Source organism: Scyliorhinus canicula, chromosome 15 (assembly GCF_902713615.1).
Source record: "Scyliorhinus canicula chromosome 15, sScyCan1.1, whole genome shotgun sequence".
NCBI lineage: Eukaryota > Metazoa > Chordata > Chondrichthyes > Carcharhiniformes > Scyliorhinidae > Scyliorhinus > Scyliorhinus canicula.
The window spans coordinates 32,511,906-32,538,991 of record NC_052160.1 but is presented as its reverse complement, the minus strand read 5'-3'; the positions used below and the strand labels follow the sequence as shown (position 1 = coordinate 32,538,991).

Sequence of the window (27,086 nt, the reverse complement as noted above, 5' to 3'; positions counted from 1 at the left end):
GCTTTCAAATGTCAAAATTCAATGGTTAGAAAATCATGGACTTATTTTATCCCTGTTTTGATATTAAAAGTTAGTAGGCCCTTTATATTGACCGTGATGGCAGGACGGGTTGTAGATTTTCTTTTTTTTTAAAAGTCCGAATCATTTGGTAATGGATCTGAAAGAAAAAGTAATTGTATGCTTATCTATTTGTTGCTTGATCTACTTTTCATGATCCTGCTGTCCATCTGAATATATAATTTCAGTGATTAATTTGGAGCTGCTGTGAATCAGAGTTTGTCTACATGTGGGCCAGATTTCTCTGATCTGAATTCACTTCCCCCACCACTGCTTGCGAAAATTTACTGCAGCAGGAATGGAGAATCCCACTCGTGGTCAATCGTCACCTAAGGTGCTGAGGAAATCCGCTATTTTGAAAACTGAGGAACACTTTTGTCTATGAAACTACTAATTTACTTACTCATTCACTTATACCTGGTGATATACACAACAGTGACAGATAAGTTGACTCCTGAAAAATGACTGCTGTGGCTACAAATATGCCCACATTTAATGTGAAAATGCATCGTAGTAATAAGGAATTAGCCCATATATTACGATGGGAAGAATCATTCACTAAATTTTCCAAGAGCTTAATCAAATATTTATCTTGGATATTGTTGGGCTCCTATGAAAGAGACCCAATACTGTATGCTATTAAAAATTTTCCTTGTTCTCATTTTATTTTAAACTGACTTTTTTTTGCTTAACCAAGAACATTAAGACAGCTGCTACAAGACGTGATCACAAGGTTAAGTTTCTGTTACAGTGTTATCCCCAAGAGTTTCAAAGATAAAATTATTTTTCTCAGTTTCTGGAATGTCGCCCCTCGTTATGCCCAGAAAGTTGCCAACAAATTCATCGCACCTAGGACTGGTCAGGCCAATTTCAAAGTGAAGGATAGGATGGCATTTACATTTGATAAGCCAACCTTGCTAGCAGAGTCATTGGGTGTGTTTGAGACAATGGCTTCCCCGAACGACAGGCCTTCAACAGTGATGACAACCCTTTCAACAATCAATGACTGAGAAATTATCAGTCCTGAAACCAAAGATAATTCCAGGTGCTGGATAAACAACCCTTTTGAAGTCATCGTGGAGAAGGAAAGTCACATAACCCAGCCTATGGTCTTTCAGTCTTTTTAATATTACATCTCTGGTCTTCACAGTCAGACCACTGTTTTATGCAGCCCAAATTCTTCAAAGTCCATTTGATTTTTATAAGTCTCTGACCAACCTCTGCCAAGCGGTCCTCACAGAAAAGTTATTGGAGTAGCAGAATCATTTATTTTGAGGATTATCGTATAGTTTGACCATCCAGAAACTCATCAGAATGGAACCCCACCATGAATGAAACACCCTTGACTCTGACTTTGGATTCAGGAACTCACTTGGAACTAGGGGCAGCAGGGTAGCATGGTGGTTAGCATAAATGCTTCACAGCTCCAGGGTCCCAGGTTCGATTCCCGGCTGGGTCACTGTCTGTGTGGAGTCTGCACGTCCTCCCCCTGTGTGCGTGGGTTTCCTCCGGGTGCTCCGGTTTCCTCCCACAGTCCAAAGATGTGCAGGTTAGGTGGATTGGCCATACTAAATTGCCCGTAGTGTCCTAATTAAAGTAAGGTTAAGAGGGGGTTGTTGGGTTACGGGTATAGGGTGGATACGTGGGTTTGAGTAGGGTGATCATGGCTCGGCACAACATTGAGGGCCGAAGGGCCTGTTCTGTGCTGTACTGTTCTATGTTCTATGTTCTAATATTCATGTGTTTGTGGTCTTTATACTGTAAAACTCCTCCTCCCCCCCCCCCTTTTCTTACTGTGTGTGGAGTGTGAAGCGACGAACACTGTGTTTTGAATGTAAACTAAACCTAAATTAACCCTGATTAGTTTGTTGTGGATTATGAAAAAAAGTTAATCACAAAAATGGAGCAATTGGGAAAACATGCCATGGCTTTTTAATAACAAATTTAAATCATCATCCGCCTATGGTGTAAGGGTCCTTCCTTTTTATTCCCTTACTTTCCTTTTCTTTTGTTCTTGCCATTACATTTTTGATCCATGGGTGATTTATGGACATGTGCCTTTAAGGAAGGTGGCCAGTACCCTTAATTCAAGCAGAAGCCTGTGTTGGTTTGGACTGGCGTGGTGGACTGACCGGCACCAATGACTGAGATTGGTTGAGTTTTGGTTTGATTGATTTAGCTGATGACCAATGAATTAGCCCTAAAGGCTGTGTTCTGCCCAGTAACAGGTGGTGATTGAATCTGTTCCCACTGAAATGTTTCAGAGATCGAAGGAGCTTTCAGTTACGTATCTGGCAGTTTCGAAAGAGAGCCCACTCTTTCCACTCAGTTTTCCTCCAGAAAGACTGTTTCTGAACTGGCAGAAAACCTGGATGAACCTGTGTACAGGAGAATCATTACAAGTGGTGCAGGAAAGGTTTAGAATCTGATAAATCTCTCCAGAAAAGGCAGAGGAAATGAACCACGAACTGAGAGCAAGGTTTAATGAACAAGGGACTCTGTCTATGCAGGCAAATTGTGAGTACAGGCTGCAAAACAAGGACAGATTCCCAAGCTTACTGTGGAGAAAGTCTGCAAGAAGCATCATCTAAAGAAGGGTTTTTCAGAGTCGCAAGCCAGTGGACCTTGGATGGGTGTCAGGAAGGTTGTGGGAGTGGTAGGTTCCGCCATTCCTACGGTGCTGATTGGGGGAGAAGTGCCGAACAGCCACTATCGGCTTTTACATGGAGAATTGCGGCTGCTGCTATCTTTTAAAAAATAAAATAAATTTAGAGTACCCAATTCATTTTTTCCAATTAAGGGGCAATTTAGCGTGGCCAATCCACCTATCCTGCACATCTTTTGGGTTGTGGGGGTGAAACTCACGCAGACATGGGGAGAATGTGCAAACTCCACACGGACAGTGACCCTGAGCCGGGATTGAACCTGGCGCCATGAGGCAACCGTGCTAACCACTTGTGCCACCGTGCTGTCTTTTGAATGGAGATACAGATTAGGCTGCATGGGGTCCTCTGGCCAGAAGCAGTAGCGGGTGCTCTGCATATAGAATTGACAAGAAACATTGTCCAGTGTTGTGCTTTTGGCACCATAGCAGAGAGCAGAGTTGCTTTGATTTCGCAGCTGCTGGCAAGCAAGACAAGTGAACTGTGAAGATTGATGTTTTTTTTTAATAAAAGCCAGAGACTCAGTCAGTTTATCGAAAGGAGAAGATCTTGCAACAAAATCTGCTGGAGAGAGCTGTACAGGAGAGTCCAGAGCAGGACACAGCAGTGGTAGCATTAAGAACCCCAGGGACTCTGATTACCGGCCCTGAAAAAAGAAACATAATTCGGAACAAAGAGGTATAAAAATGATTTCTTGAGGTATGGTTTTGTCAATTGTGACAAGGCAAATAAGGAGGCAAAGCCCATGTGTGTTACATGCAGGGAAGTACTGGAAAATGAGAGAAGTTTCAGAATTTGAAGAGAAGTGGTGTGTGAAAAATTCCTTTTCAGGTTGAGACCCCAAGTCAGTTATTAACTTAGAGCGGACTCCAAATTAAAAGACAACACTGCTGCAGCTTACCTGCAATATCACATTTAAAAACATGCCAAAAGAAGGCAGTCAGCATGCTGGTGTAGGATCTCACAGGAGTATCCAGTGCTGAGTAAAATGCACATTTCATTGCTATTGCCCTTCACAATGACCCATGTGTGAGGTTGGAATTTACATGTTCATAAAGATGAAGACAGTGCAAAGAAACTGGTTGAAGTTTACACCTGATATGCACATTGGCCTCTGCTCCTTTGATCCGGATTTAAGTGAGTGTGACGACAAAGCAGTCTCCCCTTTCTTATTAAAAGGTAAGTAAACATAGCATGGGTCGCAAAGGTCGCTTGGTGTGGGTCCCAAAGGTTTGCCAGTTGCCAAAAGTGGGTCCCGGGAAAAAGTTTGAAAAACATTAATCCAAAGCAAAGACCGGTTTCTCTATCATTTACATTTATTTCCTTTTTTCCCCTCCCCTCCCTGCACTTTCATGTCTTCTGTGTGTGTGTGTGTGTATGTATGTATAGAGGGTGGAGGAGGCAAGTTACAGTACTTAATATTAAGAGATTAAGTATTTAATATTTGACCAACTGTATCTGCTGTGTGCTTCAGCATTAATCTTGTTGTAAATAAACAGTAATTGTGTTTCAATTTACAAACCTGTTGACTAATTATTGAGCAGCCAAAGATTTCAGAATTTTTTATAAGTATTATTGGTTAATTCATTTGTGTTCTGACTCCGGGACATGTGGGGCTGGAATTGACCACACGTTTGCTTGGGGTGGCATGACAATGGACAGATGGGAAAGAGGAAATTGGGGCTGTTTTAACTATCCCTTCTCCATAACATTATTGACAAAAGCCATTCTTTTAACCCTGGGGATTAAGGATCTTAGAAATGTGCAGTGCTAACCATGAGATCAGTCCTGAAGTTTCTGTCCTGCAATTAATTTCCTTGTTATATGTTCATGTAAATTGTTCAATTTATACAACACAGTTCCCGCCACAGTTTCCAGGGGAGTTCATTTCACACCTTTGCCAATCTCTGTAAAGTAATTAATTCCAAATTGTTCACTTTCCTTCTCCTGAACTTCAGTCAGTGCTCCTGTGTGAAATTTCTCTAATTTAAGCAAAGCTATGAGCTAGCATGCTGAGAGGTGACCTCAGTTGATGGCTTCTGCAAGGGCATGTCCAAATATTTTGATGGAAAAAAATTAAACTAAAATAAACTGAAGGACAAAGTAAAAAGGTCAGCACCTTAAAATGATACTGCCTTAAACAAAAACAAAGAGCAAATGAAACTTTCAACATCAAACCAAAATGTGATTAAAAGGATCAATAAAGCTTATGATCGGATGGAATGTGAGTAGACGGCACAGAAATAGGACTGTCGCTAGTTGCAAAGAGAAACATATGCAACAGTTTAGTAAGTTAAGCAGTTACATATCAGATTAAATCCATTGGAGGGAAACGTAAAATCATGGATAATAATGGTAAATCTTTAAAAGTAGCTTTGACAAATAGTCACCCAGGCTCGAAACGTTAGCTCCCTTTTCTCTCCACCAATGCTGTCAGACATGCTGAGAGTGTCCAGTATTTTCTGTTTTTGTTTCCGGTTTCAGCATCTGCCGTAATTGGTTTTTATTTCAATAAGAAGTCTTACAACACTAGGTTAAAGTCCAACAGGTTTGTTTCAAATCACTAGCTTTCGGAGCACAGCTCCTTCCTCAGCCGAGGAAGACTTCTTACTGTGCTCACCCTAGTCCAACACCGGCATCGCCACATCATGGCTTTTATTTCAAAGTAGAGAGTTGGAGTTCAGGCATATAAATTTAATAAGCTGGGTATTGATAAATTGGGTTAGTGAGTCGGTAACATGACAATTCTAAACTCATTACAATAAACCCAAAGGTTGTCGAATTTTATCTCATACAGGGCGTTAAGATAAGACTGTGGAATGGTGAAAACAAAATTCATATCAGGGTTACAGGAAAAGGGCATTCGATGAATTGCTCATGGGCCCAGAGGCCTCCTTTCTGCTCTGTGACAATTGTGATTCTTTTCAGAAAGGGGAATTGAATGATTCTGTGAAAATATAAGAAAGGTCAAAGGGAGCAATAGGCTCCCTGCAAAGGCCATGAGAGCCAGTCTGGGTGGATTGTTACAAGGCGCTTGCACGTGATACTCATCTGCGCTCGCGCCGAACCTCGAGGAGCTGATTGTGACGTCAGCCCAGCACAGGTAACAGCTGCAAGAAGGGGGCGCCATGAATGTTCACAGGTGAGCGAGTGAGTGAGCGGCAGCCTTGTTTGCGCCTTGGTGGAAGGGAGTTGTCGGTTGCTGTGGCAATTTTGCGTTTCAGCCCTTTAGTAAATAGCACCCGTCTTTTCAATGAATGAAATTCCTTGTTTCGATCGCAGTGAATCCCGTTACCGACCCTCTCTGCAATACAGTAAGAGTGAGGCAGAATTATGGGTTCTTGTTCAGGGGGGACTTTATACTTGATTTTTGAAGTCACATTATGTCGAGTGCTTGTTAACCTTGTGCCATGAGAAGCACATTGGAAAATAGTGCCACTGACAATGAAACTTTGAACAAGTCGCCTTCTGAAGTGGCAATTAAGCTTTCAGTGAATTTCTGACACCCAAGAGGATTCAAAACCAGTTTAAAGAAGGGATTCGGAGGAAAGCCGTTTCATTTCTAAGCAATAGAGATAGTTGAGCAATCATCAAAAAGTAGTTCTAATTCAGATTATTTTCTAGTTTTAGGAAGATGAGAATTTAATTAATCCTCAGTTTTAAAAGTTAAGTACATTGCTTAGAGTGAAGCCTTTTTAATTTTTTTAGTTATACATATTGGGGTTTCTGTCCAGTAAACTAGCAACCATTGGGGTCTGGTCCAGAATTGTAATTCAGCTAATAAAGATGTGAGCAAGTTGCAAGATTATCAAGGTTTTGAGTGCAAAATTCAAAAATCTCAAACAACATATTAGATTTCATTCCCTCAAGCACGTATTAGATATTTAGAATAGATTCCATACAAAACAAGTTAATGATATGCTGGTTTAACGCCTTAACACATGATTGGTTGGTTTCTATTTACATAGATAGAATTTACATAGAATTTAGTGCAGAAGGAGGCCATTCGGCCCATCGAGTCTGCACCAGCTTTTGGAAAGAGCACCCTACCCAAGGTCAACATCTCCAACCTATCCCCATAACCCAGTAACCCCACCCAACACTAAGGGAAATTTTGGACACTCAGGGCAATTTATCATGGCCAATCCACCTAACCTGCACATCTTTGGACTGTGGGAGGAAACCGGAGCACCCGGAGGAAACCCACGCACACACGGGGAGGATGTGCAGACTCCGCACAGACAGTGACCCAAGCCGGAATCGAACCTGGGACCCTGGAGCTGTGCAGCAATTGCGCTATCCACAATGCTACCGTGCTGCCCTAAAGGGAAGAGAATTAAGTAGATTTAGATGATCAAATAGTATATAGACTACATTGAGCCAAATATTCCTAGAAAATAATAGCACGTCAATGAAAAATCAAACATGTGTAAATTGGCCCACAATTCCGAGGATTAAGACTTACTTCATGAAGTGCGCATCTTCAGAACTTGCTGGTTAATTTACACCATGCAGCCATCTGCCTTGCCCAAAACAGCATCTCACCTTAGACTTCACTATCTTTAATTGCCTATTAAACTTGGCACCAAGTTTAGGTGTACTTTTGTTTTTCAATTGTCATGCAATGCCAATCAATCTCTCTGACCCAAAAAGGAATGCTATGAACTGTTGAGCCTCATTCCTTCATGAGTAAATTGCTGTTAGAGATTTAAAAAATGTCACGTTTCAGATATTCTACTTTTTCTTTATTTCTCTCTTTCTGTTTAAATCACCTTTCTTCTCCATGATCCCCCTTTCTTTTCAATTCTTAAAATTCATACTGGTTAAGTGCATTAGTAGTTCCGTCATTCACTAAGATTTCATATTTCACTCCAAATTTTATTTTTTGTGGCATGTGAACTTATCATTTGTATAACTGTATGCAGATATTCTAAGCTAATTAGAGCATAAGGTGACAAAACATTTTCTACAAACAAAACACAGTGTGTAATCCATAAAATAATAATAATTTTTTTTTTAATAAACATTTTATTGAGTGTTTTTTTGGCATTGTAACAGCAGCAACATAAACAATGTACATGAGGCTATAAACATAGTGCAAAAACCACCTCCCTCCCTAACCGGTCCCACCATTAATTAACCCCCCCCCCCGCTGACGATTAATTTTCCGTGAAGACGTTGATGAATGGTTGCCACCTCCGGCTGAACGCCAACAGTGACTCTCTCAGGGCGAAATTGATTTTCTCCGAGCAGAGAAAGTTAGCCATGTCCGATAGCCAGGTCTCCACCTTTGGGGGCCTCGAGTCCCTCCAAGCTAATAGTAGCTTGTAGCTGTCTCCGAGCTACCAGGGAAACAAAGGCCAGAACGTCTGCCTCTTTCTCCTCCTGGATTCCCGGGTCTTGCGACACCCCAAAAATCCAACCTCTGGACTCAACGCCACCCTTGCTTTTAATACAATGGACATGACATCAGCAGATAGTGTAGGTCAGATAGGCTTCAGATGGTTTCACAGGTCGGCGCAACATCGAGGGCCGAAGGGCCCGTACTGCGCTGTAGTGTTCTATGTTCTATGTTCTATAAACCCCTGCCAAAATCCCCTAAGCTTTGGACATGCCCAGAACATGTGGACACGGGTCGCTGGTCCTCCCGCACACCTTGCGCATCTGTCTTCCACCCCAAAGAATCTGCTCATCCGGGCCACTGTCATGTGAGCCCGGTGAACGACCTTGAATTGAATCAGGCTGAGCCTGGCACAAGTTGTGGTCGCGTTGACTGTGCTCAACGCGTCCGTCCAAAGGCCCTCCTCTATCTCACCTTCCAGCTCCTCCTCCAAAATAATTATATTTCTTATATCTTGATGAAAAAAGTTAATTTATTACAGGTTCACTACCTTTGATTGAAACATATAAAATTCTGAATAGGCTGGACAGACTAGTTGCAGAGAGGATGTTTTCAATCATCGGGGAACCTAGAACCAGGGGATAGTCTCAGGATATGTTGTAGACCATTTAGGACTGAGATGAGGAATGTGTTGGGAACCTGTGGAATTCTCTACCATAGAAGGCTGCGGCAGCCAAGTCACTCAATATATTCAAGAAAGAGATAGATAATTTTTTAGATTTTAATGGCATCAATGGGAAGAAAGTGGGAATCATAGAATCACAGAATTTACAGTGCAGAAAGAGGCCATTCGGCCCATTGAGTCTGCACAGGTTCTTGAAAAGAGCACCCCACTTAAGCCCACATACCCCTATAGGCCAGTAAACCCACCTAACCTAAGGGCAATTCAGCATGGCCAATCCACCTAACCTGCACATCTTTGGACTGTGTGAAGAAACCCACGCAGACACAGGGAGAACGTGCAGATTCCGCACAGACAGTTACCCAAGCCGGGAATCGAACCTAGGACCCTGGAGCTGTGAAGCAACTGTGCTAACAACTGTGCCGCCCATGTGACATTGGCATAGAGGTTCAGATATGATCATATAGAATAGTGGAACAGGTTAGAAGGGCCGAATAGCCTACTCGTGCTCCTAGTTTCTATTACATTAGAAACTGTGTTTTGTTGTTTAGCTTTCACTCGCAGAAACTAATTATCTTCCTTGTTTCAACCTTAGCCTTTTAAGATTTTCAATGAATAATGATTCAGTTAATTTGCTGCTCGGAGCTTTAAATATTTTGTTTTTAAAATTTTTTATGATGGTCACTTAATGATTTGGAAGGAAGGATGTAGAGATACAAGATAACATAAATAGGTGAATTGGACATCCTGTATTCGCCCTCGGTATACCCGAACAGGCTGTAGTGTGGCGACTAGGGGATTTTCACAGTACCTTCATTGCAGTGTTAATGTAAGTCTACTTCTGACACTATTAAAGATTATTATTATTATTTATTATTATTCTTATAATAGCACCAGTAGAAAATAAGTTTAGCAAGTTCACTGAAAATATGCTTGGATAATCCATGATTCTGCACATTTAATTACTGCACAGGTACAAATTAGAATGTTTTGTAAATTAAAGCCTGCATCACGATACCTTATACCTACAAAACCAAAAGAATTCATTCTTGAGTATACATTAATTAAACTAATCTTAGAAAACCTATGGATCAACCAAAACCAGAAAGTTAGAAATACAATTTGTGAGTGATAAAGGTTCTTTGCGTGTTCAGAAAATTAAAAACCTTTTCTCAAAGATGATTCTGATTTTTAAATGACCTTTTTTAGATCAACTGGTAAAGCTAGCCCTCGGCGTGGCATCCTCCCGAATCTCTATATGCCAGATCCCGATAAAGAGAGACAATATGGTGCAGGTAGACGGGGCCAGCACTTACAGGACAGCGATTATAACAGAGAAAAGCTACCGTCCCTTGAGACTGAAACTCCAGACAATGTTGATGAAAGTTCAAAGATATCTTTGTTAGAATCCAGAGTGAAATCGGTAGAAGATGCAAATTATTCCTTACGCGAGGAGGTTATACAACTTCAAAATGAACTCAAACAAATTGGAACCAATGGTATTAATTTCCAAGACCAGCATAGCCCATGGTCAACTATTATGGACAGTATTGGAACCAGTAATAACATGATTGCAAAGATTGTGTCTCGTTTAAAGGAGGCAGAAGGGATGCTTTTCTTTGAGAAAAGGACAGTTGATACGATATTAGATCATATGAGTCAACTGGATCAAGTTATCAATGATCAGCAGGAAGATATGAAAAGACAAAAGAGTAATCTTGAGCACAGGTGAGAATAATTGCCATTGATGCAATTTGTCTTAAAGGTGCAATGCAGAATCCTACATTTGGATTGATTGTAATTGTATTCATTTGTTCACAGATCCTAGTGAGTTTTTAATAATGTTACGATCATGGTAGGGGAAGATAACTTTTAAAAGGAGAGTTGAATTCCCGGTGACCGACTCAAAGGACCACCCAATAAGATGTCCCATTTTAAGACTTTTACTGTAACAAACATACTTGAGAACAACATAGACTAAACATAACATTGACTAAACATTACTAAGTAGGCAACTAATACATTAAACTACAGAAAATATATTCTCCATAACTTCCCAACACAACAGAGTCCTATACAACATTTATACATGCCAATTCTTCAGAGAGTGTGATGTAAACCTTACAGGAATCTGTCCAAAGTTGCTCCCAGCTTCCAACATGTTTACTTCTTCCTATTTCCTGGAACCATAACATTCATTGTCTATCGAAAGTCGTTCACATAGAAACATACGTAGAAAATAGAAGCAGGACGAGGCCATTCGACCCTTCGAGCTTGCTCCACCATTCATTATGATCATGGCTGATCATCAAGTTCAATACCCTATTACCGCCTTGCCCCCATACCCCTTAATTCCTTTAGCCCCAAGGGCTATATCTAATTCCCTCTTGAAAATGCACAACGTTTTGGCCTCAACTAATTTCTGTGGTAGTGAATTCCGCAGATTCACTACTCTCTGGGTGAAGAAATTTGTCCTCCGCTAAAAGATTTCCCTTAGACATCTGAGACTTCCTCAACAAACTTCCAGCAGCAAGGTCCAGTCTGATGATTCTTTCTTCCAGTCACACCGAGGTGAAATTTCCAGTGTCCTTAAGTTTTCATGGATTTTGTCTCATTGACCAGAGCTCATACCCCCACTTGCATTCTGACTGGTGGTTAACAGAGAATAGCTTTTCCCCCTGCAGCTTGCAACAACTATTGTTCTCTATTTATCTCTCTTTTTGTGACCAGGGTTTCCATGTCAGTAAGTCTGGCACATTTTTAAAAAATCTTATAAATCTCTCACTCATAACAATAAAGGTTGTAAGTTTGATGTGATGTGCTTGTGGGTAATTGCAGATCTGTATCATTGTTTTTGATGCTTAATCACAGTCCCATTATTGTTGTGTAGAGAATATGCTGATACGAAATCAAGGTGATAATATTATACTTGTAACAGATATCACACTGTACACAGATACACTATTTGAAGCCGTATTTAATTAGAAAACTGACAGCAACATGTTTGTCCATTTCTCCCAAAGCATCTATATATTGGCCTGCAAATTCCTGGCTCCCCAGTGTCGGATTTGGGGGGTACCCTAAAGATGCACGGGGGATCCCTTTTGGAAGTCCCCAGGTAAGGGTTTATACAATTGTCCAGAAGCAGCAACTCCCCCTGGACAATTGCGCTGGGAACCATCCGAGAAAACAATTTAATTCACTAACTTCGGATGCCCTGCCAGTGTTACACTAATAATTACTCTGATGGAATGAGAAGAAATGAAAACACTACTAACTTCATTGTGACTATTTTAAAGACACAGACCGAATCTCCAGGGGCCACCCCCCACACTCCCAGGGAGCTTCCCCAATCTAAGCACACCAGCACCCCTCCACGATATTCCCCCACTCCCGATCACCCCCAACCACACTGGATCCACTCCCTGGCTCCACCGATCTGACCTGACTGGACCCTCCTACAACTCCATCCAAACCCCAACACACCCTGATCCCCGAATGCCCACTGCTGATTGCTACGTCAAGAAAGTTATGGATCATAATTTAGTTAGAATCATAGACTTTTACGGCACAAAAGGAGGCTATTCAGCCTATTGAGTCCATGTTGGCTTTCTGTGAAAGGTTTCTGTAACACCTTTCTTGTTATATTGATTCATCTTTTTTTTTTGCACTTAAAAAATATATAAATGCTTTATTTTTCCATTTTTCTTTTAAGAAAGTTGATTATCCTTCTCCCATGGTTTTCTGGTAGGGCATTTCACATTCTAACAATCCTGTGCAAAAGATTCTACTCACTTTTGCCTTTGTTACGTTAATGGTAGTATTCAACCTGACTCATCAACCAATGGGAATAATGTTTCCTAGTTTATCTGAAAAACCTTTCAATTTTAAACACCAGATTTCCTCATAATCATCTTTGTTTTGATTAGCAACTTTAATTGAAAAAAATTAGTGTGTCAGCCATGGCTCAGCTAGTAGCACACCAGCCTCCTAATCTTGAGGTTCCAAGTTTCAAGTCCCACTCCAGGGCTTGAGCACAAAAATTGAGGCTGATACTGCGGTGCAATACTGAGGGAGTGCCATACTGTTCGAGGTGCCATGATTTGGATGAGATGTTAAACCGACGCCCCAGTGCCAGCCTGGGTGGATGGAACAGATTCTATGACACTATTTTGAAGAAGAGTAGGGGAGCTATCCTCTGTGTCCTGGCCAATATTTATCTTTCAATCAACAGCACATAAGAAAGCCAGTTAATTATCTGTTGATTATCACCTGGCTGTTGGGAGATTGTTGTGAGCAGGTTGACTGCTATTTCTTCCAGTACAACAGTGACTACACTTCAAAAGTACTTTATTGTCTTGTGAAGTGCTTTGAGGCATCCGGTGGATGTGATAAGTGCTGTATAAATACAGTGTTTTAACACTCACCATCCCAATGCACTTCACAGGGGATTTCTAAAACAAAATATGACAACAAGCCACCTGAGGAGTTAGGTCAGATTATCTTCATCAAAGAGATAGTTTTAAGGAGTGTCTTAGAGCAGGGTTTTTCTCAGGGTCGTGACCCGTGGGTGGGTCGTGAGCGGGTGTTGGGAGGGTCGGGGTACAATCGGCCATGAACGGCTTTTAAGTTGAGAATGCCGGCCGCGTCCGGCCTTTAACTACAAACTATGGACCCTTCCCACCAGAAGTGGTGGTAGAGAGCAGGTCATGCGTCTGGCATGTAGACTGACGTCACGCGTCCTGTACGTCCGTGCTTTGACACAAAATCACAGAGGAGAAATTCCTCCATTTTATAGCTGCCAGCAAGTAAGTAACAGAACTGTGTGAAGAACTGAATATGGGTCATTCTTTAATAAAGAAGAGAGGGCCAGAGACACAAACAGGCCAGGATCTCACAACTGAATCTGCTGGAGAGAGCGTCACAGGAAGGTCCACAGCAGGACAAAGCAGTGTTGGTGTCCCTCAGGTGTCCCTCCGGGATCCGTGTTGGGCTAACAATTGTTCATAATTTACATAGATGATTTGGAGTTGGGGACCAAGGGCAATGTGTCCAAGTTTGCAGATGACACTAAGATGAGTGGTAAAGCGAAAAGTGCAGAGGATACTGGAAGTCTGCAGAGGGATTTGGATAGGTTAAGTAAATGGGCTAGGGTCTGGCAGATGGAATACAATGTTGACAAATGTGAGGTTATCCATTTTGGTAGGAATAACAGCAAATGGTATTATTATTTAAACGATAAAATATTAAAGCATGCCGCTGTGCAGAGAGACTTGGGTGTGCTAGTGCGTGAGTCACAGAAGGTTGGTTTACAGGTGCAACATGTGATTAAGAAGGCAAATGGAATTTTGTCCTTCATTGCTAGAGGGATGGAGTTTAAGACTAGGGAGGTTATGTTGCAATTGTATAAGGTGTTAGTGAGGACACACCTGGAGTATTGTGTTCAGTTTTGGTCTCCTTACTTGAGAAAGGACGTACTGGCACTGGAGGGTGTGCAGAGGAGATTCACTAGGTTAATCCCAGAGCTGAAGGGGTTGGATTATGAGGAGAGGTTGAGTAGACTGGGACTGTACTCGTTGGAATTTAGAAGGATGAGGGGGGATCTTATAGAAACATTTAAAATTATGAAGGGAATAGATAGGATAGATGCGGGCAGGTTGTTTCCACTGGCGGGTGAAAGCAGAACTAGGGGACATAGCCTCAAAATAAGGGGAAGTGGATTTAGGACTGAGTTTAGGAGGAACTTCTTCACCCAAAGGGTTGTGAATCTATGGAATTCCTTGCCCAGTGAAGCAGTTGAGGCTCCTTCATTCCATGTTTTTAAGGTAAAGATAGATAGTTTTTTGAAGAATAAAGGGATTAAGGGTTATGGTGTTCGGGCCGGAAAGTGGAGCTGAGTCCACAAAAGATCAGCCATGATCTAATTGAATGGCGGAGCAGGCTTGAGGGGCCAGATGGCCTACTCCTGCTCCTAGTTCTTATGTTCTTATGTATGCAGAGCGCCAGGGTCTCCGGTGAACAGTCCGGTGGTGCTGTGTGCATCCGGAAGGTGACCATCATTGAGAATGTTTTTTTGGATGAAGATCTCAGCTCTGTGGTGCAGGTCTTCAGTGCTCACTTTGAAGATTTGTGAGGTATCCTTGGAAGAATGATTGAGGCGCATGAGAGAGTTCTTTCATTTGGAAAAGCACTCTCCATGGTAATGGTCCACCTTCAAGACATTGATACCCTGCTGCATGGTGTGTTGTTTATCCTGACGGGTTCAGGAGGTAGGGGCCAGGAAAGGTAAGTCAGTGAGCTTGGTCCCTGGAGAGAAGTGGGGTCTAGTCCACCCCCCATCCCCACTCCCCCCATCCTTCAAAGTCGTGTCCTAGGTTGTGGGTTGCTTGGGCGCTGCAGTCGTTCATTGGAATCCTTGAGAGATCCTGAGGAGCGTTCATTGATCAGGTCTTGGCGTCAATCTTCTCGAGCAACAAAGATGTTGTCATTATCGTGAAAGTCTTCTATAATCCTGGATGTTACTCTTATGTTGCCGATTATTACTGTCTTTTCTCCTGCAGGGGCATGCGAGATGTGAGCATGAGGGCGATTGTTGTCTGTTATCTTGCTCTCGCAAAAATGCCACCCCCCCCCGCAACCGTATCAGGTTTTTATTTAGGTCTTTTGTCATTTTGAATTTAAGAATCCATGGCTTTCTCCTTCGATGGCCTGGCAGATTGTGTATCCTGGGAAGAACTGAGATGAGGGACTGGGTTCATTCTGACTCCTCCTCGAGGTTGGAATTTTCCCTCCGGGTCTTTTCTTTGTAGAGCTAATTAGAATGGGAGGGTATGAGTGGTGGCGGAGGTGGGTTTGGTTAATACTTGGCTGGCCTGTTAAAGAGAGAGATTATTCTTTGTGCCTGTGGTGGCACGAGGTCATACCAAGTAGATGATACCAATGAAGAATGAAGTGTTTATTGACAACTGACAAGGGTAACTTATGTATCGGCACAGAGTCTGTAATGTAGACGTTAACACTCTGGCTCCTGGGTTCACTTTGACCAGATTCCCGCTCAGTGGGACCCACACTGATCCCTCATTGGCCAGGGTTTGGGCACACCCGCACAATAGGCCCCAAGCCAGTCACATGGACTGTGAGGACATGCCCCTTAAAGGGGCCAGGCTACCACACCCACACCCCTTAAGTCCTTTATTGGCACATTGGCACAAACAGACTACATACAATATAAGACTGAGAAATAAAAGGAAACAGAGTCCAAAAATCCATCAGTGCATTAATTGATCAGGAGATTCCTGAGGCTCATGGACCATCTTAATCCCCAACTGGCTCCTCCAACTTGCAGGTCGGAATATAGGAATTGAGAGCAGAAGTAGGCAATTGAGCCCTTAGAGCCTGCTCCACCATTCAATCAGATCATGGCTGATCTCTTCCTGGTCTCAAATCCACCTCCCCACCTGTTCCCCCATACCCCTCTAACCCTTTTTTAAAATCAGAAATATATCTATCTATATCCTTCTTGAAACCATTTCATGACTCAGATTCCACAGCATTATGGAGCAGCGAGTTCAACAAATTCACCGCCCTCTGCCTCATCTCAGTTCTAAATCTTCCCCCTCTCAAACTATATCTGTGACCTCTAGATTGTTCTAGATTGCCTTACCAGTGGGAACATTTGGTCTGCGTTTAGGTTATGTTATTCATCGGGCAGTTTCCAAACATTCCTTGCAGCATGTTGTTAGCAGACTTCAGTTAAACAGTGGCTGACTTAACCTGGGCCAGAATTTGTGTATATACTTGAGCGTTTGCCCGATCTGAAAGCATCTAACATCAATCGTGCGAAAAGATGTCGGCCGTGCGGCCCAATGTCATCATGCGCTTTCAGCAGGCAGGTGTTCGCATGAGTCGGAAGCTAGTTCACCAACAATCAGGAAATCAATCTAAATTATTTAAACGGCAATTGACTGAGATTTTACACCTTAACAGTGAGCAGGTGGGAAGATTGGCCTAGCATTTTACATTTAAGCTGCAACCTCACTCCAGGGCCGGATGAAAGGTCAGGGCTCAAATAAAATTAACAAATATGTCTGGGGTCTAAAGATGATTTACTGCCTAGGCACCCATAGTTTTAACATTGATATTTATTTTTCCCGGGTCAGCAGCTCCCTGAGCCAGTTCTGCCCTGGCTGTTCCCCTGAGGGAGCACATTGGAAGCGCCAGCCCACATGTTGCCTTTGCTCGCCACCCTCCCTCTTCCTGCTTTCCCCGGCAGTGCTCAGCCTTTCACACAGCACATTTCACGCTGGGTGGCTGTTAATTGGAATAACACCCACCGTTGGGCCCACCGAGTGTACACTCCCGACTGTCGAAAAACCAGGCCTTGGTAAGATTTTACTATGTCCCAATAACAGTTTCTGTTTTATAGTATTTGCCAATTTTTTATTTCGCAACAGTTGCAGTAGCTTCAATATTTGCTGTGATACTTTTAGCCCCGCCGATTACTTTTTTGTTATCCTTTCAATTACATAAAATAGTTCGATATTAAGAGTTGCATTCCATTTTTTAAATTACAGGTGACAACACCTGTGACTTTACTGTGCCAACTCGATTACGTTTCACGATATTTGAACATATTAATATTGTATGCAATGCTACTTCCAAAGCCAAGACTTCTCTAAATTTTACCGTATAAAGTGAGTTGTGTTTTTGTAGGATGGGAGAACTACAGACTGTAGTGCGTGAGATTGAGGACCAGAGAAACCAGACCAAGCCAATGGTTTCAAACTTGCTCAATGGCCTCGGGCAGGAAAAGAATAAAATGGAATGGCAAAACTCTGAAATTAAACTAATCAGAGAAGAGATGGAAAAAGTTTCCAAAAGAATGGTAAATGATATCAACATTATTGTAAGTATTGTTGAAAATATATTTTAAATTTTAGGATTAGATTAAATACTTTAGACCAGTCAGTCCTTGTGATTTTCAAGGATGTATAAATTCATAGACTAAATATTTTTCAAAAAATCCAATGGTTCAGATTTTGCTTATCTCCCTTTCTCACGTGAAATTGGCTTGCCGAAGGTTTCCACAAGCAAATTATTTTCTTACCAGCTCAAATCTGCATATTTTGCTTCCTGCTGTACTGGTTTAGCATGGGTCTTAATGGGGAGACCTCCAATGCTATTGTACTCAAAGGACATCAAAGAGGTTAGATGACTCTGATGGAGGCTTGCAGCTCTCAGCTGTGCGGGTATCTAAAAACAGCCCTTGCCATCACCCATCAGGTGAGGAACTGGTGGAGAAAATGCAATAGCAATTTGGAAGAGGAAGGACAGCTACAATGTCCTCTTTTTGCCCTTGCTCTACATAATTAAATAATTAATGACTGATGCCAGTAACATCGGCCACACTTCCTCATTCACCAACAGTTCCACACTCTTTTTTTCCCCTTCCTTTATCAGCGACCATTTGATGGCCCTCTTTCATTCAACCTGAGAATAAAACCCACCAGAAAATGCACATTCCAATACATATTTATACATATGAGAGATGAAAGGTTGCCGACCTCCAATTGAGGAAGCTGCAGATTGTTTTGTACGTCAACTTTGAGCAACTCTGGGCCTATAAGGAGAGGTTCAGACTGCACTATGGCTGTCTGGGTTGGCCAGCTGATGGACAATAAGGTCCTTGACAGAGTGGCAGATGTGGGAACACAAATGCTGGCCTATTAAGAAAGGAAAGTGGTTTGACCTCCACAGACACTCTCCCAGGTGTGTGTTGGGAAGGTTGCAGCTGAGTAATCGTATTCGCAAATGCATGAACTGAACTGCATGCGTAAGCTTTGAAATGTTGTGAAATGAATGTGGGTAAAGTAAAGCATATAAACTGTAAGATTGAGTTCTGATTGTTTAATCTTCCAACAATTTCTATCAATGTGGCTGTAATGAATTGAGCAGTGAATTAAGCCATTGGTGCAGTTGGTAGGATAAGCCATTTGAAGATGAGGTCATGACCATGACAGCTCAAGATTGTTAGTTTCCTGTGCAGATTTCATATTTTTGTAGCACTGGTATTTTTGCCTTTGACCAACTGAGAATTTGTCTACAAGGTTTCCTTCCTCCCAGCCGACATATGTCCTCCATTCCAGCACTTCTACCAAGACCTCCTGTTACGAATCTGGGAATATATTCTTGCTGGTCCTGCATCATGTGATGTGTTGTGACATCAGCAGAGCGTTTGTGTGGGCTGTGAGCCAATCACCATCTTGATTGTATTGAGCAACACGTTTAGTAAACCTCGCATCCTGTTTTACAAGTATCCAGAGTGCAGGCACCTCCATACCTTTTCTCTTTGCGGCATCATCATAAAACATTGCAGTATGCTTTCTGTGCAAAAGCCCCCTCCACATCTTGCAGTCACAAGGAACTTCCTTCTTAAGAGGAGCAAGCTACCTTTAAATAGCACTAGCCACTCGCACTATACATGTCATTTTCACCAAATGTATTGTTATGCTTGTGTTACGGACAGGAGGATGGTTAAACTAAATAGCTCTAACTTCTCCGCCCACCACCCGCCTCCTAAACAAAAATGTATTTAAATTTGTTTCCCTCTACATGTTCACATAGTTCTCAAATCTTCTGTTTTGATGTAATCCCATTTTCTATTAATAACCCCAAAGGAAAATCAAGATTGATGCACTCCGAGTTAGTTTATTTGCATATGCATAAAGAAGGTTCACAATGCCCTCCTCACATTCAGATAGTAAAGAGAGGGAGAAAGAAAATAAATATTTACAGTAAAGGCCATAGAGAAAAGAAAAATTGTTACATGTGGTTCCAGAGACCAGAATCAACGTCCAATAAAGTACTCCTTTCTGGAGATTGGTGTGTTGAAAATCGATGCTGGATAATTCACTTTTCTGATGGTGTTGACTTCACATGATGTTCAACAAAGCAATATTATTGGTTCCACGAGCCAGAGACCCATGTCACATGGTTTCCATATCTCTGCTCATTGTTATTTCTAAAATATATATATATATATATTTGATGTATATTATAAAAACATACAGTGTGTGGTGTCAGCCCCTCACACATGCAAATTGTGATGAATGTAGGAATTTCAGATACATTGTATTATATGTATATTGTGTGACTGCTGCAGTGGTGTTTTTAAAAATCCTGGTTTTCAAGTCAACTTAGCTTTTTGGGAGCCAGAGGTGCAATTAAGGCATCACAAAAGCTTAGGCTAATGGATTTTTGTTTGGATTAAGGGGGTTTCCTGTGAAGTATTTAATTAGGGACATTGTGGTCAGATGATGTCGTTAATGAGAGGAGCCAAGGGCTGAAGCAGTCAGATGTTTTTTTCAAACTTTAGAGTACCCAACTTTTTTTTCCAATTAAGGGGCACTTTCGCATGGCTAATCCACCTACCTGCACATCTTTGGGTTTGTGGGGGTTAGACCCACGCAGGCACGGTGAAAATGTGCAAACTCCACATGGACAGTGACTCGGGGCCGGGATCAAACCCGGTTCCTCGATGCCATGAGGCAGTGCTAACCACTGCACCACCATGTTGCCCTGAAGCAGTCAGATGTTGAGGTTTCAGTTTAGGTTTTAGATTGTGATGTGAACAGAAGTCAACTATCTGCTCTCAATGCAGTTCAGTTAAAGATTTGTCTGTAGACAGACTAGCAGTTTCTTGCCAAACAGTTCAGAGTTTTAGTTGGGATATGCAAGTCGAGCCATGAAGACAGTTTCTGCATTGTTCTGACAGGATCACATCTCTTTCTTTAAAGCAGATGAAATATTTCCCTTTCTATCAATCACTCAAAAGATCTCGCTTTCTCAAAGTGGAGTATCCAGACATCTCTGTACAGCAAGTACATTAAAAATGGATTAGAATCTGAGATGGTTCTGCTGTTTAATGGAAATAAAGATAGCAGTTAAGGGTTATTCTGTCATTGTATTGATTAGCATTATGTAAGAGGTAAATGTAAGCTATTGTTGTGTGTGATGTTAAAGATATGTTAATACTATGTTAGTAAAAATGTTGGTTTAAATATGCCATATCCCTATTTTGCAAACGGAGTTTTGGCATTCATTGCTACTAGAGTAGAGTATAAAAGTAGGGGGTGCTATTGCAACTATATAAGACATTGGTGAGACCGCATTTGGAGTATTGTGCACAGTTTTAGTCCCTTTACTTGAGGAAGGATGTAAATGTATTAGAGGCGGCTCAGAGAAGGTTCACTAGATTGGTTCCAGGGATGAAGGACTTGTCTTATGAAGGGAAATTGAGCAGTTTAGGCCAATACTCACTGGAGTTAAGACAAATGAGAGGAGTTATAGTGGAGGTAAACAAGATACTAAAGGAGATTGACAGGATGGACATAGAGCAGATGTTTTCCCTTGCTGGACAATCTTGAATGAGAGGCCGTAGTTTTAGGCTAAGGTGTGGCAGATTTAAAACCAAAATGAGGGGGAATTACTTCACTCAAAGGGTTGAGCATCTGTGAAATTCTCTACCCAGAGTGCAGTGAATGTCGGAATACTAAACAAATTTAAGGAGGAGATAGCTAGGCTTTTAATTAGTAGCGGGATGAAGGGTTATGGGGAGCAGGCAGGAAGGTGGACATGAGGCCGAGATGAGATCAGCCATGATCGTATTGAATGGGGGAGTGGGCTTGAGGAACTGAATTTCCTACTCCTGCTCTTAGTTCTTATGTTCTTATTGTATGCCTTGCTGTGGTCACTCATTTCCACTGAAATATTTATTATAAGTTCACCTTAAAATGTTATATTAGTGCTAATGCCTAGTATGGAAGTGACAAGAAAATATTTGTACTTTTCGTGGAACATGAGTGAAATGTTTATAATATATATAATTTGACCTTGTTTGTCACAAAATTATAAACCATGCCAGAAAAGATTACTTCTGAATTTTCATATGGACTTCCTCAGGCAGGAAATTAAGAATGTATTTGTATGTATTACAGCTGTCCAGTATAAAAAAACAAAATGAAATTCAAAGACAAGCTGAACTGTCAGTTATGCAAATAAAAACCACTTTCGAACAGAGGTACCTATATTATTGATGTATGATTATGTGGTTCATAGGTAAAAATGTTAGACAGAGCCTACAAAATCTGTGATACTGCCCAATTATTTATTTTGGCTTTGTGTTCCCCATGCCAAAATATTTGAAGTTTTTTCTTCTCCCAATATTGAACTTGCTTAGTTTTGAAAGGAACCCAGCAATCATTCCTTCTTGCTCATTTCCCTTGTTTCAAACTAGGTTTATTTTCTGGCTGATTTGTCTTTGTATTTGTGGCTATGATTGTAAAGTATCTATCCGTGTCCCTGAACACTATGCATTTTAGATTAATTCTCTTCAAGGTTTTCATTAACAAAATCAATGTCTCCACTCCTTTCATATCAGAGAAAAAATGACCTGAGCCACCATAGCCCAATGTTTGTGAGATCAGCTTGGTGTCCATTGGCTTCCAGTTGTATTACACCACCTCAGAATGTTGACTGGCCAGTCAAAACTCAAAGAAAATCTGGGCAGGTTCACCCAAAGTTGGAGATGCTCATGCCCAGGGCTGTGTTTATTTGCAGGCGGGTTGGGGGCAAGTGTTGAAGCGGGAGTGGGGGGCGCAGAATGGTAGTTGGTGGAGTATTTGAAAGATAGAATGATACTTTTTCCTAAGTAAAATCAGTTCCCAAAATATGATTAGATATTTGGTCCATTCTTACTGGGAAGAATGTGTTTTGCACAGTGTGTTTAAGAGGAACTTTTGCTGTATGGAGTAACAATATGAAATTAAATGAAAAATTAATGAAATGAAATGAAAATCGCTTATTGCCACAAGTAGGCTTCAAATGAAGTTACTGCGAAAAGTTCTTAGTCGCTGCATTCCGGCGCCTGTTTGGGGAGGCTGGTACGGGAAATTAGTGAGATTGAAATTAGTGAGATTGAAATTAGTGAGATTAGTATGATTAGTGAGATAAGTAAAGTGGAAAAGATTAACAAGTAAAAGACTTACTGCACATATGTATCGATTTTGGAAAACAAAAATTGGCATGGTGTTGCCAAACACTGAGCCCAAAGTGGCTATTACACATGATTTGGAGATGCCGGCGTTGGACTGGGGTGAGCAGAGTAAGAAGCCTTACAACACCAGGTTAAAGTCCAACAGGTTTGTTTCAAACACAAGCTTTCGGAGCGCAGCTCCTTCCTCAAGTCCTGAGGAAGGAGCTGCGCTCCGAAAGCTCGTGTTTGAAACAAACCTGTTGGACTTTAACCTGGTGTTGTAAGACTTCTTACTCTGCTATTACATATGTATAAGTATTAAATGGATGAAGGTTTTTCACATTAGTGTAGCACACTCTGTAGTTGTTAGAGGGTTAAAAATGAGAAAATAACAGATGATGTATGATTACTTCAGTACTTTTTTTTATTAATTTGGTTAGGCCAAATTATTCATTGAAAATAAATAGTGAAATAGTAGGAAATTGAATATTGGTGCAGTAAAATGATATAGTTATGCTTGATTTATATGCTGTCTTTTGGACAAAGCTCTTGATTAAATATGTACACTGAAGTTTAATGAATCGGTATACCATATACCCATATCTGATAATTTATCAGAATTAATTTAGTATCTTTAGTTTTGTGGTGCAGGATCTATATTAGCTGCTGACAATTCCTCTTGGATCTATAAAGAAAGTGGAGATTTTGTTTTGTATGAGAACTCTGACACAGAGTTGGGTGATCGGGGGGTTGTCTTATAGCGAGAGGCTGAGTAAATTGGGCCGAGATTCTCTGGAGTTTAGAAGAATGAGAGGCCGTCTGATTGAATCCTGCAGGATTCTGAGGGAGCTTGACAGACTTGTTTCCGCTGGTTGGGGAGTCTAAAACACGGGGGTACAGTCTCAAGATAAGAAGCCAATCATTTAGGATTGAGATGAGGAGAAATCACTTCACTCAAAGGGTAGTGAGTCTTTGGAATTCCGTACCCCAGAGGATTGTGGATGCTCCATTATTGAATACGTTTAAGGCTGGGAGAGAAAGATTTTTGTTCACCAAAGAATTAGGGAGACAGAAAGCAGGAGGAGAATGTTGAAGCCCAAGATTACCCATGATCGTATTGAATGACGAAGTAGACTCGACTGGTCTACTCATGCTCCACTGGTGTTTAACAACAAAATCACCAATCCCTCAAATTCTCCGCTGTGATAAAGGTTATGTTGCCTCTCCTACTACCTTTTTTGAAAAAAATAGTTGTACGAGTGTGAATATTCCTTGCCTTTACAAACATACAGATAATGTAGTATGAACTGTTTACAATGACTGAATTTTCACGTGTATCAAATGTATGTTATTTTTGCATCATCATACAGTATGGCACAGTGCATTGTCTGCTAAGATGGGCAGATACCTAATTAACTAACAATAGATTTATAGTAAACCCCAAAATAATGCTGTAGAGTTGAAAATACTATTTTTCAATATCTTTGAAATTAAAATGTATCATTAGTCTTTGTAGCAATTAAATAGCCGCTTATTATAATTGATATAGAATTTACAATGCAGAAGGAGGCCATTCGGCCCATCGAGGCTGCACCGCCTCTTGGAAACCCAAGAGCCACATCTCCACCCTATCCCCATAACCCAGTACCCCACCCAACAGTAAGGGCAATTTGGACACTAACATGACCAAGCCAGCTAACCTGCACATCTTTGGACTGTGGGAGGAAACCGGAGCACCCGGAGGAAACCCATGCACACACGGGGAGAACATGCAGACTCCACACAGTGACCCAAGCCAGGAATCGAACCTGGGACCCTGGAGCTGTGAAGCAACTGTGCTAACCACTATGCTACCGTGCTACCGGTATCTTACATGATTTTCTATTGGGACATCAATAAGACACCTGAGTTGGATTTTAAAATAAAAACCTCTTTTCGTATATTTCTATTATGAATTTGTCTGAACAATGATTGCATTTTTAAAAGTAGTTGTCAGTGAATTTTGTTGATTCAGTATGTTATAAATTAATCATAAAAACATTTCTAATGGACCATAACTTCATTGGACTGGAAATCAGCTTTGGATTGCCATTCTGTAGGGCCTGGTTTAGTACAATGGGCTCAATAGCTGGCTTGCAATCCAGAGCAATGCCTGCAGCACGGATTCAGTTCCCGTACCGGCCTCCCCGAACAGGTGCCAAAATGTGGCGACTAGGGGCTTTTCACAGTAACTTCATTGAAGCCTACTTGTGACATTAAGTTTATTATTATTATTACTTGCCAAATCTCGTCCGAGCCTGTCTCGCCTGACCCTGATTCAGGCCGGAGGAGATCCTAGCAGTGCAGCAGGCCAGCGGCTCCAGCACAGAATCTAAAAGAATCTGAGCAAAGTTGGCAATGCCCCCATTTTACAGCACTAGCTGGGATGGGAGAGAGGGTGCCTCGAACATGGCTGTGGTCAGACATCGGGGGGGGGGGGGAATTGTGGGGAGGGTTGAAAATTGGGGAGGTGGTCGGACATCAGGGGGGTGTTGGGTGTTCGGGTGCGAAATACCTTGGAGGGGATACTTAATAGGCGTCGGGATTGAGAGGTGAAGCCCCTTGTGGATGTCTCTCTGGGTATTGAAATTAGTTAGATTAGCTGAAGTTCAAAGTGGTTTTATTTCTTCTAACTTTTTCAGAGTAATATTACAGATATTAGTAATATCTGTCAGAAATATCCAATTAGCAATTGATTTCGCTTTGTCAGATGATTCCCAGTGCCGTGTAATTGTCCAGCGGATGTTAGCGCTTAAATTAAATATTTGGTCAAAATGTGACTGTATTTTGGTGTCCAGCAGTTATACTATTTTAATATTTAATTAATTGACTTAGATATCTTGATGTAACTCAAACTAATACTAAGATCTACTTAAAATTGTAGACTACTGCAAATTGAAGATGCATTCTCCTACATCATGAATAGGCAAACTGATCTTGAATCAGAAGGAAAAACTCTTCAACAAAAGATGAATGCGCGGTAACCTCGTTTCTATTTACCTATGACTGACTGAAATAATCTAATTGTATTTTTAAAAATGGGTTCCACATTCGTTTCAGAAAGCTCGTTAGGATTTTAGCGTGTAATCTTTCGACTCATAGATTGCCAAAATAGGTTTTGAATTAGTCGACTATATCAGCTTGTGTAGAACTACTAAGTAGTCAGAGAAAGAACTGATATAAAACCACCATGTGCTCAGAGAAAGGAACAAACATTTTGAATGAAAGTTTGAGACATACTACATCTCTTGAGGTCGAGTTATTCGAAGAGGCAACTGACTTTTACATGGAAGGTTTAAAACTCAACATTTGAGTCTGGAAAGAAATGTTTTATCAGAAGAAGGTATAATAACAGGAGTGGACCATTTGGCCCCTTGAGCCTCCTCTGCCACCCAAGGTGCCTGGGTGTCATGGCAAAGCTGGCAGGAGCACTGCCAAGGTGCCAGGATGGCAGTGCCATGGTGCCTGAGTTCAAGGATGGCGCTGCCAATGGTCAGGGCCGGGGAGCCTTGCCCATAAAAGGAGAGTGGAGGGGGGTTGTGATGTGTGTGTGTGTGTGTGTGTGTGTGTGGGGGGGGGGGGGGGGGGGGGGGGATGTACAGGGCAAAAGTATGAAGGTGCTTCTGGAAGGTTGGGGGGTGGGGGGGGGGTGGAAAAGTGGGTATGGGATGGCAATTAAAGGGGGGCCCTCAGTGATCCCATAGCAGGGTGCCATCACTTGGGGATGTGCGAGGTAATGTCCATAATGTGTGGGGAGTGACATTGCCCATGGATGGGGGGTGTAAGTCCTTTCGGGTCACCCTTTCAAAGTGGTGGCCCGATCTCTGAGGAGCTGGTCTGGCCGGCGAGTTCAGCTCTCCAGTGATGAAAGTAAGTGTGGGCATGAATGGGTAGAAACTCCCCAGGGCCCAAAAATGTGACACTTGATCTTATGTTCATTGGTTTGCATGAGCCCAATTTCACCTCATCCAGACAGGTGCAGTGCCACATGTATTTTGGATGTAATTTACTGATTGTACCTTTGAAGGAAACCCTTTTTGTTCAAGGCTTAATGAGTTGACAGCTACAGTAGCTCAGCAAGACCACAAGAGGGAGGACGATCTGTATAAATTGAACCAAAAGGAAATGGACAGGAGCTATTTCCCAGAAAGTATTTACTCCCAGGTAACTTGATCTGTGTTGTTTTCATATAATTTATAGTAATTTCTTGTGATTGCTTTTCCTGAAATTGTTGCTTTGTTTTTTGAAAACAGTGCATGTAGAGAAATAAAT

At 41.6% G+C, this 27,086-nt stretch overlaps 1 protein-coding gene across 4 annotated transcripts in view; it reads left to right on the top strand.

Moving 5' to 3' along the window:
• The first annotated feature begins 5,813 nt into the window (after positions 1-5,813).
• Positions 5,814-27,086, top strand: part of LOC119977997 (coiled-coil domain-containing protein 154-like) — a 100,091-nt gene continuing 78,818 nt past the window's right edge. Inside the window, exons 1-6 of one of the 4 annotated variants that reach the window (XM_038819280.1) lie at positions 5,814-5,862; positions 9,953-10,471; positions 17,456-17,648; positions 21,739-21,821; positions 25,699-25,794; positions 26,861-26,978. In XM_038819280.1, coding sequence (XP_038675208.1) covers positions 5,849-5,862; positions 9,953-10,471; positions 17,456-17,648; positions 21,739-21,821; positions 25,699-25,794; positions 26,861-26,978 — 1,023 coding nt within the window. In that variant the 5' untranslated portion in view covers positions 5,814-5,848. Of the gene's footprint in view, positions 5,863-5,938; positions 6,035-9,952; positions 10,472-17,437; positions 17,649-21,738; positions 21,822-25,698; positions 25,795-26,860; positions 26,979-27,086 lie in introns of those variants that run through there. The other 3 variants (XM_038819281.1, XM_038819279.1, XM_038819282.1) reach the window with 3 other exon arrangements.